This window comes from Urtica dioica, chromosome 7 (genome assembly GCF_054948205.1).
Source record: "Urtica dioica subsp. dioica isolate 48M chromosome 7, U.dioica_male_clone48M_v1_H2, whole genome shotgun sequence".
Lineage (NCBI taxonomy): Eukaryota > Viridiplantae > Streptophyta > Magnoliopsida > Rosales > Urticaceae > Urtica > Urtica dioica.
Genome location: NC_142762.1, coordinates 42,236,463 through 42,252,368, shown reverse-complemented (window position 1 = coordinate 42,252,368; position 15,906 = coordinate 42,236,463). Strand labels below are relative to the sequence as shown.

Genomic DNA, 15,906 nt, shown 5'->3' with positions numbered 1-15,906 from the left:
ATGTATGTCTCACCAATTATTATTATTATTATTATTATTTTAAACGTAGGAACCATAAATTTTTTATTAAAAAGTTCTCGCTGTGACCGAGGAAAACAGTAGTATTTGCCATTAGATGTCCAACTTTAATTATAGTTCATCGTGACCGGCTGATTTAATATAAGGATAAATTACATAAATGCCCCCTGAACTTTTGATCATTTAACAACGTGATCCATACTTTTATTTTTCTTACAGCGTCGCCCTTGAACTTTGACAATCTTACAAACTTAGGCTCCGTTTGGAACCCGGAAAATAAGAGAGAAAACGAAAATAATAGAGAAAATGAAAATGTAAGAGAAAATAATAGAAAAAGTCAAAATTCTAATTGTGTTTGAAAGTCATAGAAAATATGAGTGAAAATTGACGGGAAAGTAACGATGAGACTAGGGACGGAGCTAACTCAAGTCCAGGGTGGGCTCTAGCTCCCTCCCCCTCAAATTTTTTTATTTACATTTTTTGCCCATTTAAAATTTTTTTTACATTTTTTACCCTAAATATTTACACTTTTGGCCTATTTTTTTTTAAAAAATTTCATTTTTACCATGAATTTTTTTAATTATAGCCCCCTAAATTTTTTTATTTACATTTTTTGCCCATTTTTACCCTAAAAAATTTACAATTTTGACCCATTTTTTTTAAAAAAATTTCATTTTTACCATGATTTTTTTTAATTAGCCCCCCTAAATTTTTTTATTTACATTTTTTGCCCATTTTTAAAAAGTTTTACATTTTTACCCTAAAAAATTTACACTTTTGACCCATTTTTAAAAAAAAAAAAATTCATTTTTACCATGATTTTTTTAATTAGCCCCCCTTAAATTTTTTTATTTACATTTTTTACCCATTTTTAAAAAGTTTTACATTTTTACCCTAGACAAATGTGATCCCCTCATAGACAAATGTGGAGAGATTCTAATTTTCCATTTGATTTTCGAAGGAAAATGAAATCCTCATTTTAGTTATACACTTTCCTTCGCATTTTCCATCATATTTTTTTCTATCATATTTTCCTCAATTCAAACAACCTAAGTAAAATAGGAGGGATTTCCATTTTCCTTTCCCTCCTATTTTCCGGGTTCCAAACGGAACCTTAGTCATTCCGTCAAATTTTGGGAGTATATTCCGTCTATTTTAACTTGTGTAATAACTTGAATATTTAAAATTACCTATATATCTTTTATTTAATTATTTTATATTTAAAATTAATAAATTAAAATTAAAAAATTTCATTTTTCATTTTGTTTGTTGTCTTTTTTTAATACTTTTTTTATACATTTCCATTATACTTTTTTTTCATGATAATAGAAAATTAATAATAAATAATAATTCATTTTTACAATTCATTTTTATTAAAAATTCATATTTTACATAATTATTTTATTTTTATTTATATTTTTTATATAATAAATAATAATTTTTAATAATATTAAATCATAATAAAATCAATATTTTTTGTTATTTTACAATTCTGTCCCTGTTTAAATAGTCACATGTCAATCACATGGGAAAAAATGGATGGATTGTTGAGAAAAATAGACGGAAGGACTAAGTTTGTAAGATTGTCAAAGTTTTCAAGGGCGACGCTGTAAGAAAAATAAAAGTAGGGACCACGTTGTTAAATAGTCAAAAGTTCAGGGGGCATTTATGTAATTTATCCTTAATATAAATATAATTGTCATCGCCTCATCGGGCTGCTTGTCATACAATATAACCTCTTATTCTTATTTGAAATTTTTTTTTGGTAATATTTAACATTGGGATGACCTTTGAATATATATATTTTTTTTAATTTACTTTTGAATTGAATGACTTTATTAGTAAATGAAGATATATATATATATATATATATATATATATATATATATATATACAGCAAGTACAATTGATGCCATAAAATAAGGAAAAAAAAACAGCAGAATAACGTTCAGAATCGTAAATAAATGAAAAACGATTTGACTTGATAAAGCTAACAACTAAAGCTAAATTAAGAAACTAATATCCCGTGGGATATATATTGTTGACTTAACCTATTATGATATAAAATATAATATTTCCATTTCGAGGACTTACAGAAATTCCTTGGAATCGGAGGAGAAATTTCAATGACGTCCCTCTTGCTAAAAGTCGATCAAATGCATCAGCTCCAAGTGGCTTGGTATAGAGGTCAACGGGTTGGTCGTTGGAGTGCATGTAAAAAGGTGAAATGCGGCCGCACGTAATTTTTTCACGAACAAAATGATAGTCAATTTCTATATGTTTTGTACGTTCATGAAAAACGGGATTTACAGCGATATGAATGGCTGATTGATTATCCGTACAATGGATTGTGATATGAGTATAAGATGAACCCCTAGATCTTTAAGAAGGAATTTAAGCCATTGCAATTCAGCGGTGGTTGCTGCTAATGCTCGATATTTCGCTTCGGTGGAAGATCGAGAGACAGTAGGTTGTTTCTTGGGTTTCGAAGAGATTGGATTATCACCTAACATGGTGAAATATCCGGTGGTAGAACGTCGACTAAGGGGACAACCGGCACAATCTGAGTCAGAATACCCAACTACAATGAAATAGCTTGTCAAAAAAAGAAAAAGTCCTTTTTTTCGACGGAGCCTTTTAAATAACAAAGAACGCGATAAGCAACGTTGAGGTGAGTATAATTTGGAGTTTGTAGGAATTGGCTAAGAGTGTTGACATCATATTGAATGTCAGGTCAAGTCACAGTTAAATATAAGAGCCGATCAATAAGGTGACGATAAATTGTCACATCGGGAAGAGGAGTCCCATCATTGGGCATTAAATGAAGGTGTTGTTCCATTGGAAAAGGGGATGGTCGAGAACCAAGCATGCCCGAGTCATTAACAATGTCTAGGATATATTTGCGTTGACAGAGAAAAATACATTTCTAGGAACGAGAGACCTCAATGCCTAGAAAATATCGTAAGAGCCCAAGATCTTTAATGGGGAATGACTCAGCAAGGAAGATTTTGAGGTCAGACCAGATTTGAGCCACGCTATCAGCGTAGAGAATGCTCGGCCGAAATTTCGACGAGAGGGAGATCCGCTAGGGCTTCGATGAGCCTCGGACCCGTTTGAGATACTCCGAGAGAGTCCAGATCGGTCGAGCCAATAGTACTTCCGGTTTTGAAGACAAAGCTGGTTGCATTTTCCCTAACCTTCTCAACGGCGAAGGCCAAGGCAAAAGCAGAATCGTATGCCCTCTAGCTCATGGCGTTCAGTTTCTCTTCCTCGAAAGTTTCGAGATTTTCTCGCCAGAACTTCCTCCTCCATCGAACCTCGAAGTCTCGGAGCTTCCTGGTCCTCGGGGCATAGGTCCTCACTCCCAAAACTCCTTGCATGGAATCCACCACCAAAGAATTCAACGACCCCAACAAATCGGCGAAATCGTTTGTCACGATCCAAACAAAGCCTTTCTTCATCATCCCAATCTCATTCGCTTTCTTAAATACTCGAGCTCCGAGATCGTACCTGTAATGCCCCGCAATCATGAGGTCAAAAGAAAAAAAAAGTAGCAAATAAATAAACTTATAGACGTGATTCGTTTCTTGTCGCGGCTTTTTTTCTTCTCCCACCATTTGGCAGGTGTATTTTCATGTCCTCATTTCTTAGGCATAGACGCGAGAAAAATCGCGCCTGTTTCTCGCTTCTAAACACTGACGTGTTCTTTTAGACACGACTTTAAAACCTCTAAAAATCTTTTTTGTCCTAGTGTTACTTGTGACTTTAAACACCTCAATAAAAGAAGACCTATTCACAAGTAATATTATCATATAAAGAAAATCAACAAGTAGTAATACATGATCACCTTTGGTAAATATTTGACCATTTAATTAGTTATGACTTTTACATACCACATGTGGACCACGAAAACCCTGGTCTGCATGGTCATGAGCTTGTAAAGCTCTTTCTTGATCTGGTCGTCTGTGGCAGATCGTGAGATTGCGCTCTGGTACGGCACGCGAGCATCGACTGCGTGGAGTGAGTCAATGAGGTATGGAATGAGTCCTTCGCCGTAGGTTGTGTCGGCATAGATGGGCACGATTTCGCGCCACTTGAAGGCCTCAACCAGAGAGCTTATTGCTGGAGCTTGAGACGAGTCATCAATGGCGGCTCGGAAGAAGTACGGACTCCAAGTGTCTGAGGTCAAACACGGGCTTGTGGCGGAGAACCATAGGATCGGTACTTGAGATTTTTGGCCCAATCCGATCATGAATTTGGCCTGCCTCAATGACGGTGGTCCCAGGATCGCTTCAACTTGCTCGTTCTTTATCAGGTCCACAGCTGTATTTAGTTTATTAGTTGTCAGTTGAAAATTATACAAGCCAAACATCAAGGATAAGATATATATAATGTATTAGGCATACGTTATTGTATAAACTTTGATCATGACTTAATTCAACGGGGTTGTTATTCATTAATTATTTCTGGCACGAATTACGAATATACCTGGACATTGCTATTGTCACTTAGGTTTTGTGGTGAATATCTACTTTAAATTTAGATTGTCGCACGTAAAGGTAGTAGGTGCGACGAATGTCGCACCCAATACCTTTAGGTGCGACAATCTAATATTAGGTGCGACATAGTCGCACCGAATAGCACTAAATATTAGTGAAATTTTTAGTCATCCGGATGAGTATCCGGTGCGACATATCGCACCGAATATGAGCTTACACTACCAGAAATATGGGATACAATTACAGTTTTTTTTTTTTTTTTTTTAACTTCAGTTTAGCCTTTTAACGAAGTCTTTTAAGATAGACTACGGTCACTTTTTTTTTTTGCCTATATTAGACTCTAGTCGAATATAAAACTATAGTTAATGGCCTTTTTTTCTCTACAGTCAATATAAAGAAGTAGTGGTAATACCCAAAAAAATTAAAAATTATCAAAATTTCACCACTTTAAAATAGAGGGAAGTTTCCCACTAAAATTTAACACCTTTCACTACAGCCAAATCTAAAGAAGCAGTGGTAGCACTAAAAAAATAAAAAAATTCTAACATTTCACTATTTTGTTGATGTTGGAGGGAAATTTCCCACAATTTTTTTTGTTTTAAGCGGTACATCAAAATTCTAAAACTGACTAAGTAAGAAAAATAAATCATCTCTCTCATCTTCGTATATCACTCTCTCTCTCTCTCTCTTCGTAACCTTCAGATGCTCTCTCTCTATCTCTCATCTCGTATCTTTCCAGAGTCACCCTTTCTCTAATATTTTTCTCGGATTTGTTAGTGAGCAATTTCTAGGGTTTGACGTCGGAGTGAGTTCAAGAGGCCAAAATTCTTATCTTCGTCGATAGACTTCGTGTCTTCTTAGGTCGAAAAGCTCGACGGAGATTCGATAGACTTGGGGCTTCGAGCTTGAGAGGTAAATCATTGCTTGCTGAAAGTATTGCAGAGGTAAATCATCACTCGTGTTTGTATTCTCTTTTTTTTTTTCATCGGTAGAAATTAGGGGTTCCTTCCCCTCTGAGGGAGCCTAGGTCAGATTTGGGGCTTTAGCTTAGTGTTTTTTGATTGACGAATATTGAATATTGTTGCAATCCTCTGATTATCTTGGTCGAATCCTCGTTTTTCCTTTGTTTCATGGTCTCAGAAGAGTTCGACCTAGTTCACTTTGGGGCTTTGTCAATTTTCTTGCTCTATTTTTTGTTTGTGGGTTCGGAGCAAAGGATTATTACCTGTACTATTCAAATACACTACTACAAATGATGGATTATACAACCCACTTTCTACAACGCTTAACATAAGCGTTGTAGAAACTAGGGATTCTACAACGCTTAACATAAGCGTTGTAGAAACTTAGTGTTTCTACAACGCTTATGACTAAGCGTTGTAGAATCCAGGTGTTTCTACAACGCTTTTGGATAAGCGTTGTAGAATCTGGGTGATTCTACAACGCTTTTGTAAAGCGTTGTAGAAGAACTTAAATTTCAGATTTCCCACAACGTTAACACTATCCGTTGTAGAACCGTCGCCGCGGCACCATGTGATTTTCGCCGCGGCGAAAACTTTCTACAACGCAAGTTCAACGCAAGATATATATCTGGGATTAATGTGATCTTGTGAGAGGTTTATTTTGAACATATTATTTTGTTGGTTACATTGCATCTCTTTGAAATTATATATAAATATTACATATGAAATATATTACATCGGTTTTTCTTTTTCTTTTTCTTAGAATAATCTTATTGATGCTGTGATTAAGTTTGTAAGAAATTATTCTTGGAAATAATTTTGTCTTTGGAGTAAAAATTTCTTAGAATAATTTTATGTCATGTGATATGTGTACAGGGCACTAATTTGGTTGGTAAATGGTACTTTTGGAAATATCTTTAAGATTTTGCAATAACCTGAAAGAAAAATTGTCCATAAATAAGTTGTAATTTATATGCAATTCAGAGAGCAAAGTGTATTGAAGAAATTTCTTTGTTCTTTCTCTTGAATTATTATTTATTTGTCTCCGTCGGTGATACAGAGTGATCTTGAGCGTCCACGGAAGAATAGCAATACTGTCATTTTGATGCAAAACTATGTACTTGACACCGAATCTCATATCTGGACTATGGTGGTAAGTTTGATTAGTTTATGCGTTCTTTCTCTTGACTTATCGTCTATGTGTCTCCGTCGGTGTTACTGATTGATCTAGAGCATCCATGAAAGAATAACATTACTGTCATTTTGATGCAAAACTATGTACTTGACACTGAATCCCATATCTGGACTATGGTGGTAACTTTGATTAGTTTCTGCACTATTGACTGATTTATATATTTCTGTTATTGACTATGTATTTACTCCATCTTGACAAAACTGTATAGCCTTTTTATTAGCAATTTTTAGTTTTGAATGCTAATGGACTAATACCAAGTTTTGAATACTTTTTGTGTGTATATATATATATATATATATATATATATATATATATATATATATATATATATTCCAATTAGCATGTTCTGTTTATTTCTTTATCTGATTAGAACTTAATTTTGATTATTAAATTGATTGGTTTTAGTAATCTGTTGTGATATATAACTCAATGAAACTAGCAAACAATAGGAGGATTAGAACTTAGTAATACAAATAAGGAAAGCAACTTCTAAGGTAGGATCAAAGACCACCACACGTGGAGTAAGTTTTGAAATTTTATTTTTCTTTAATATGTTACTTAGTTGCTGTGTTGTTTATGGAAAAGTCGTTTACGTTGATGTGTACACTCAACTGCGACCAACAAGGTCACTCAGCGAACCAGGTCGCTGCTCCCCCAAAAATCTCGTCATCTGTCTCTCCTGCGACAATCTCCCTCACTTATCACCCAATCTCATCTCTCATCTCCAAAGTTGCAGAGATTGAAGCAGTTTAAACCTACTCTGGTTAGTCTTATTACCTTTCTCTCTTGACTATCTGCTTGTTGTTGAGATCTTTAAGTGTTGATTTTGAAGAGTTAGGGTTTGGTGATTGAGATTCTTTGTTTTGTTGGTGTGGATTTTGGGTTATTTTTTTTACTTTGATTTGGTAAGCCAATCGTTGAAAGAGATAGAACAAGACAAAATCAATGAAGCTCTTTGTTATCATTAGGAGTTTAATTTGCTGCAGTGTTGAAAGTTATGTGGAGGAAGAGAATGGAAATGATGTGGCTGTAACAGTTCGGCTATACGGGCCTAACACCGATTATGTTATCAATCCGGAACGTAATTGCGGGTAATATGCATAAGCTTTGGTAGTTTTATCTTAATCGTTGCCTAAGTAAAGCTAGGATCAGAGAGTGTTTAATGCGAAGATGAAATTTGTTTTTTTTTTTTTTAAATGAAACATGCTAGTTTTGTTTAGCTAATGGCTATAGGTTTCAGATTCTTTCATTTCATTGGCTTTAAACCTTGCGTGATTTGTGTTTCAATTACTCCATGTATTGAGAGCTAGTACTGTCCAGTAACATGATTCCATCTTGGTAAATTGGGAGCTCTCGAACAAAATGAATGATCGATGTTACTGATTTCAGTTGTCCGAACTCAGAATCTCGTGAAAGGTGCTATCGTCTAAGTCGACGCTGCTCCGTTCAAGCAATGGTACCTCCAACACTACGGTGTTGATATCGGGAGGAAGAAGAAGACTGTCGCTGCCAAGAAGGACACCCTTGAGGTAACGATTCGATTCCCTCGTGTTTTTGACTTTTTGAGATAAAAAAATTGAAAATAAAAAGTGAAAGTTGCGTTTGGTTTAATTTTTCGGAAAAAATTTTCAAAAAATTTTGAAGTTGTTTTGTAAAAGAGTAAAGAAAACTGAAAACAAATAAAAGGTGTTTTGTAAAAAAAATTTCTTCTATTCTCTCCTCCTTCTCCTTCAAAAACAAAAATGAAAACTGTACCAAACAGTTTTTTCAATTTCTCAAAAACAAAAATGAAAACTGTACCGAACAGCTTTTTAAAAACAACTGCAAAATAATTTTTCAGTACAACTACAAAAATTAGAAAATAGAAAACAAAAACTTTTTGAGTTAACTACCAAACAGGCGAGTAATTCAACGGTTTATCTGAAAACTATCTGAATTTCGACAAAAGTTTCCCTAAAGTATTGACCACTATACTGAAAAAAATGCATATAATTTTTTTTAAAAAATTATCACAACAACGAGCCTCATAATAAAATTAAAAGCAACTAAAACCACAAATAAAAAAAATGTACAAATTACAATTACGAATCACAAATAATTTTAAAACAAATTAAAGGAAACCTTGATCGTCAACACAAATTTTGATTTTTTTTTTCTTCTTTTGAATATGACTTTTCGAACATCCGTATCCACATAAAAGAGAAATCAAGATGGAATTTCGCGAGATTTTTGGGTATATCAAACATTGGTAAGAACCATATGAAACTAGCGGAAGAAATAAATTGAGAGCATTAGATTTAGAAAAAAACTATATATGTGTTTGTTTTTCATTTAGATTGAATAGAATAGATTACATTGTTGAGATTATACAAACGTTCTAACTAATTGTAACATAAATCTTTATTCCTGGCAATTACGCTAGGCTGTTAAAGTATTGGCCAACTCACTTTGTTTGACTGGCTTTGCTTTGTTCCTCACGTAGTCAGCAATGACTAAAACATCCCTTGTCAAGCTGAAGGGTGGTTTATCAACTTGAAGCTTGTCTCTCAGCTTGAGGAATCTACTGACAGAGAGGCCTTTAGTAGAGCTTATGCAGTTTGATCTGCTGTAGGTACATTCTGATTTCCTAAATTATTGACTGCTAAAAAGTGCATACAAAAACTAGTAGCATAACACTGTACCTCATAATAATAGTTATATATATATATATATATATATATATATATATATATATATATATATATATATTTAAAACCACAATTTATAAATGACAAACTACAATTACAAACCACAAATCATTTTGATACAAATTAAAGGAAATGTGGATTATTAACAGAAATTTTGAAAGAAATTATTATTTGAAAACATGGCTTTACGCTATGCACATAAAAGAGAAATAAAGATGGAATTTTGTGGGTTTATGGAACATTGGTAATAACTATCATTTCAGTTTCATGACTTGGTTGAGCATCACTTGAGCTTGCACCATTGTCATCTGTCGTGAGCTTCATTAGGATCTTGTCCTGAGCTTCGTGATTTGGATCTTGTACAACGCCTTTGTCTTGAGCTTCATTAGGATCTTGTACTACGCCTCTGTCCTGAGCTTCGTTATTTGGATCTTGTACAAGGCCTCTGTCTTGAGCTTCGTTTGGATCTTGTGCAAGGCCTCTGTCCCGAGCTTCATTTGGATCTTGTACAAGGCCTCTGTCCTGAGCTTCGTTTGGATCTTGTACAACGCCTCTGTCCTGAGCTTCGTTTGGATATTGTACAACGCCTATGTCCCGAGCTTCATTTGGATCTTGTACAACACCTCTGTCCTGAGCTTCGTTTGGATCTTGTATAACGCCTCTGACTGGAGCTCCGTTTGGCTCTTGTAGATCGACTGCGGCTTGAGCTCCGTTTCTTTGATCATTTTCGTGAAATCGGCTGAACTCTATGAGAACGTCTCTTATATTGATCCACATGGGTCTGGGGCGCATCAAAATGTGTTTCTCCTTGTGGAAGAACTTTGCAATGGTGGAGACAAAAGCCACCGCAGAAGCCGCGCCAGCGATGAGAAAGAGACCCCAAAAATTCTCTAGGCTAAGTCTGTCAGACGACAACAGAGTGCTCGGGTCTGGACAAGTCGGCTGTTTCTTGAACCATACAGCTTCAATGTCCTTCATTTGTTGTCCCTCTGTCACTTGCAGTATTGCCCTTGAAACGTCAGGAACTAGAGGCGAGCCCTTGGGAAAAGCCTGTACCATAAATACATGTCAGAGATTTCATATCAAACAAGAGACACAAGGTCATTTGAGATCTTTATATGCAAGTAAAGATGTGGTTCGACTCAATACGAGTAATCCCTATAAGTCACCATCTTGAAGGGACGTTATATTTCACAACGAAGACATAACATAAAGTCATTGGTTATTCATTTCATCGTCGGCTAATTCTAAAGATGAAACCCCGTGATATTTGATTGCAACTAAAACAAATTATGGTAAATATCTAGAGAGAGAGAGAGGTCTCACGAATGCAAAGCCATCAGCTTTGAATGTAGGTTCGACCATGGTAAATTTGGAGCAGTGTTTGGCGAGAAACAACTTGGTGTAAGGGGTTTCGTCGAAAGCGGCAGATATGCCTCCTTTCATTGTTCCGTTTTCAAAGAGACTAAACAACTCTTCCTTAGAGTTATAGATCTTAAGTTGGTCGTCTTTGAATCCCAAATCTTTCAGAATGTCAACGACGAAGGAACCCTTCTGGTACCCCACATTTTCTCTGTTCTTCAACAGCTGGTTCACGTCGTTGATCACAGGCCGAAGTTGCTGAACAGTTAGACGCGAAGTCAAACTGGCCGTGTAGCTCTGGATGAGGATTAGCACCACAAAGCACCATATTATCACAACAAACCTTGCCCAGTTGCTCACCACTTTTTCCCCTTTAAACCAAGATACATGATCACCCAGTCAAGTCAAGCAAGAGAATTATTCTTTGCAATCAAAGTTTGTGAGCGATAGGATAGAAGTACATACTGTGGCCAAAAACCATGGTAGAAAAGGAGTACCAGAGGCTTGCTCCGACCTGATCGATTGCAGTGCCTTGGAAATCCTTATTCTTGTGATGCTCAAGAGCCCACACCATAAACCCGATGAAGACAAAGAAACCACCAATCGTTGCCCAAAGATCCCCCGTCAATGGCTTCAGGAACACCCAAGCATTCCTGCTTTTGTAGTCTTTGATCGGAACTATCATTGATACTCCGGATTCTGTGTACGGTAACGTGAAATCCACCAACGATGATCTATCTTTCCTGATAGTCACGTCTCCAACAACGGCGTCGAATTTCTGATCAATCAAATTCCAAACCAGGTAATTAAGTATTTCATCAAACGTAGTAATACAACAGATTAAATATACATATAGATAGATTATACCTCATCGAATACTTGGTAGACAAGATTATCATAGGTTCCCTCGAAGGGAACAAACTCGAACGGGACAGCGTATGGCATGACTCCCAAGACGGCCTTGAACACGTCGATTGTGTAACCAAATACGGTGTCGTTTGAGAACGGAATCGACACCTTAACGAACTCCTGGAAACCGGTCTTCACCGGGACTCCGATCCGCAAAATCTTATCGTTCGTCGGAATCTGCCAACCTTTCGGAGGGGAAGTGGAATCTCCAGGCCAAATGATAAGTCCCAAACTCGTGTTCCGAGCCGAATATGTCGTCGTTTTGTTTCTCGGTCGCAACTTTTTCGTCAGTCCGTCGTTGATCGTCCAATATCCTAACCTTCTTTCTCCGCTTCCGAAGACGTTGACTATCTCGTAGTTTGGCGTCTGTAACTGGCCGTTCATGAGCTCGAAGACTCCGGAGAGTCCTCTGAACCTGACGCCCGAAAGCGACTCGGCGAGTTTCTTACCGGTTCTTGACACAGACAACGATTCCAAATCGGTCGAGTTCTGAGAGCTGTTGCTACTCGTCGTTGATTTGAAGCCGAACTTCGCAGTGGTCTCGCTCGTCTCCTCGATCGCCGTGGCTAGCGCGAAAACGGCGTCGTAAGCCCAGAGCCCGAACACGACCATCGGAGTATCGTCCACCACGGTCGGATTCTCCCTCCGGAACTCGGCCTTCCATCGGACGACGAAGCTCTCGAGCCTGTCGCTCCTCGGAACGAAAGTTTTCACGCCCAACACGCCTTGCATTGTCTCGATCACGGTCGAATTCTGCGAGCTGAAGAAATCGGCGATTCCGTCCGAGACTATCCAGACGTAGCCCTTGCTCATCATCCCGATCCTCTTCGCCGCGGCGAAGATCCGATCTCCGAGATCCGGAAGCATGTGGACCACGAAGACGCGCGTAGACATCGTCATGAGCTTGTAGAGCTCGGCTGCGATGAAATCGTCGGAGGCTTCCGGAGGAATCACGCTCCGGTACGGCACGCGCGCGTCGACGGATTGGAGCGCGTCGGTGAGGTGCGGAATCACGCCCTCGCCGTACTCGTTGTCGACGTAGATCGGAACGACTTGTCGCCATCCGTAAGCCTTCACGACGGCGGCGATAGCTCTGACCTGCGACGAGTCGTTCGCCGCGACGCGGAAGAAGAATGGGCTTCGGATTGAAGCGAGTGTTGGGCTTTTTGCTGAGAACGTTATGATCGGAACTTGGGCTTTGTTTCCAAGGTTAATTACGAAGTTGGCCTGCATTGATGTTTGGGGCCCAATGATGGCTTGGACTTTTGTGTTCTTTATCAGGTCTAGAGCTGTTTTGTTAAATTAGAAAAGTAAAAAAAAAAAAAAAAAATTAGAATTTCAAGCAACATGAAAGTAAAGGATTGAATGTATTTTTTATAATATTTTTCATGATGATAAATCTATATTCGAGCATTTGGAATATGGAAATATTTGAAACTCAACCACATATAATATAAAAAAATATTCAGTAAAATTCTATATCAGCGGAGTTGTATAATTTTTCTCACGAGGCCTTACTAAACATATAGCCAAACGAAAAAGGAATATGTGGGGCCTTAACCAATTGTCTATATTACCTACGGGTTGGATCGGTCATATATGTATAACTATATATATATATATATATATATATATAAATTATACGAAATAATTGCTTGGAAACAATTGATTAGAAAAATTGCTACAGTTCTAAGTTCTTCGCAAAATAGTCCAATTCAAGCTGTTATTACAATTTTTATTGTCAAATATAATTAATTTATTATTTAAAAAAAAAATTAGCGTTTGAAAAATTAAAAATTAATTGGAATATGATATTTATACTTTTTTTTGGGTAAATCTAGTTGTTTTATTAACTTTAATAAAAATATAACTATTTTGCAAATCTTGACTAGCTATTTAGCTATAATATCATTTTATAAAATAAAAAAGCTATATCATACTTGCAGAAATAATAGATTGGTTTTTTTTTTTTCTCGAAAAAAGATTAGATATAATCGATATGCCTAGTAGTTGGTATTGAGAGGAGTAGTATCATCGCAGCTAGCAACTTAACGATTAATTTGATAGCTGTAGGAAACAAAATCCTGACGTTATTATTTCATGAAATAATACTAGCAAATACAATTATAAACCCGTATGTCATTCTGGCTAGTTACACTATCATACTAATGGAGAATAGTCATTAAATTATTTCAGCAACTTAGCGATTAATTTGATAGCTGTAGGAAACAAAATCCTGAATACTATGTAACACAATTATAAATCTGTATAAGTAATTTTCATGGCCATAATTTTTATGGAGAATAGTCATTAAATTATTTTAAGCAATTTTTCATTCTATCGATTACTAGTAAGTCACTAATATTAGAAATTTATGAAAAATTAGTCGGACTAAGCCACTTTAAACGTTGTTATTTCAATCTAGTCAATGTTTCACCTAAGTTTCAAATCTAACCACGGATGATGGCGTGACTTTATTATTCATTTAGCAAATTACTAGATTATCTTTTATTGAAATCGACTAACATCAACATGTAGCCAACGTTTTGATCGGCCCTAAAATATCAATTTCAACGGTCTAGTTATAAATTATAATATCAATTTCTCTGTATATACGAGTAAGGGGACGGAGCCAACTAAAACTCACCATAAGGTTAAACTTTCCCTCAATTTTTTTTTTTATATATTATTTTTTATCGTATTTTTATCTTGAAAATTTATAAACTAATCTTAATTTATTTTTTTTCACTTTAGCCCCTAAATTTAGATTCTACCTCATGTCCCTCTATATATATATATATATGTATATGTATATATAATGATAATTTGTCTTAATCAATATGTATATATAGTATATATAATGTTAATTTGTCTTAATCATGAGGACTTTACTTGAGTTCATGAGGCAAATTAAATAAATTAATTTATTTTATCAAGATACACAGTAATTAACCATAGGCAACAACAGGATTGAAAAAAAAAATAATAATAACAAAAGAGAGGCAGCAACTAATTATAGATGATATATCAAACGAAAGTAGAATTGAATAATGAATAAAAAATTAATCAGAGATCAGATTTAATTACGACACATAGTTATAAATATAATATATACCTGAAGCAGCTGCGTCGACGACTTCGGAAGAGGAGTGCCGGGAGTGAAGGACAATCCTTGTTGTGAAATGAGTGTTTGAAGCGTAGAAATCAGAGAGAGCGAGTTTGACTGTGCTTAGTCCCATCTTCCCAAACAAGCTCTTCGTGTCCAGAATCAAGCCCACGTCAACATTCCTCAGAACTGTTCTCTGACCCTTGACCGTGCATGGACATGAAACCACCAACATCATCACCGTCATCGCTAACAATGCCAAACCATCATAAGCACTTTCAATCTTCTTCATCTTCATTTCAGTACCACCCTTTTTTCTACGTAAAATTGATAATGATTTGATTGATTGGCATTTGGACTTGTATATTTATTATGTAAATTTCCACATTTTTTTTTTCTCTTGTATTTTCTTTGTCCTCCAGATAAGAGCATTGATTGCATGCATATACCAAACATACATATATGTATATATAGTAACTCGTACGAAGTCGCTCTTCACCAGACGCAGACTAGAGTTCTTTCATCTTTTTATTCTGTTTTTATTTCTTTATTTGGGTATTATCTTTGACCAAATCCAAATAAATATACGAGAACTGTTTGAGATAGTCTGAGATTACCTTCAATTAAAATTATAACCTAATTATTCAAACATAAAAAATAATATAGTTCAGTTCATGTATAATTTTCTCATAATACTAAGAATAAAAATTTGTATAAGTTCAATTTTTTTTTTACTGCAAGAATGGCATGAACTAGCCAATTCAAAACTATGGCTTTTGCAAAATAGTCATAGTTTCATTAGGTTAGGCAAAATAGCCACCTCTAATAGGAAGAAAAAAAAAATAATCCACAGAACGAAGAAAAACGCCGGCACCGCCGCCAGATTTTTCCAAGAGCTCTTCTCTGCAACTTCGGACTCATCACTCCGAAGAAGAACGCCGGCACCGCCGCCGGAGGCAAAGTCCGACGAACCTTTCCAGCGAGGAAGCCCTCCTCGTCGCCGTAGCGTGACGGAGAGTCCCGAATCTCCGTCGATCTCCTCGCCTTCGCCGCCGTGACGGAGAGTCCGACGGGAGGTAAGATCGACGGAGCGATCGGGAACATCGCGAGCGTCGAGGACGTAAGAATCGCGTCGCCGAAGAAGCAGATGTTTCGGTTCTGCTTCAGA

At 36.3% G+C, this 15,906-nt stretch overlaps 2 protein-coding genes across 2 annotated transcripts; both read right to left on the bottom strand.

Annotated features, from left to right (window-relative positions):
* Positions 1–2,840: 2,840 nt before the first annotated feature.
* Positions 2,841–4,414, bottom strand: LOC149391744 (glutamate receptor 2.6-like). Its single transcript, XM_089621346.1, has 2 exons — positions 3,912–4,414; positions 2,841–3,528 (listed from the first exon to the last, which is right to left on the bottom strand). The coding sequence occupies exons 1-2, from the start codon at positions 4,388–4,390 to the stop codon at positions 3,261–3,263; spliced, it is 747 nt and encodes a 248-aa protein (XP_089477472.1). The 5' UTR covers positions 4,391–4,414; the 3' UTR covers positions 2,841–3,260.
* Positions 4,415–9,415: 5,001 nt separating this feature from the next.
* Positions 9,416–15,036, bottom strand: LOC149391743 (glutamate receptor 2.7-like). Its single transcript, XM_089620046.1, has 5 exons — positions 14,748–15,036; positions 11,591–12,921; positions 11,189–11,501; positions 10,688–11,094; positions 9,416–10,411 (listed from the first exon to the last, which is right to left on the bottom strand). The coding sequence occupies exons 1-5, from the start codon at positions 15,034–15,036 to the stop codon at positions 9,593–9,595; spliced, it is 3,159 nt and encodes a 1,052-aa protein (XP_089476172.1). The 3' UTR covers positions 9,416–9,592.
* Between the last annotated feature and the right edge of the window lie 870 nt (positions 15,037–15,906).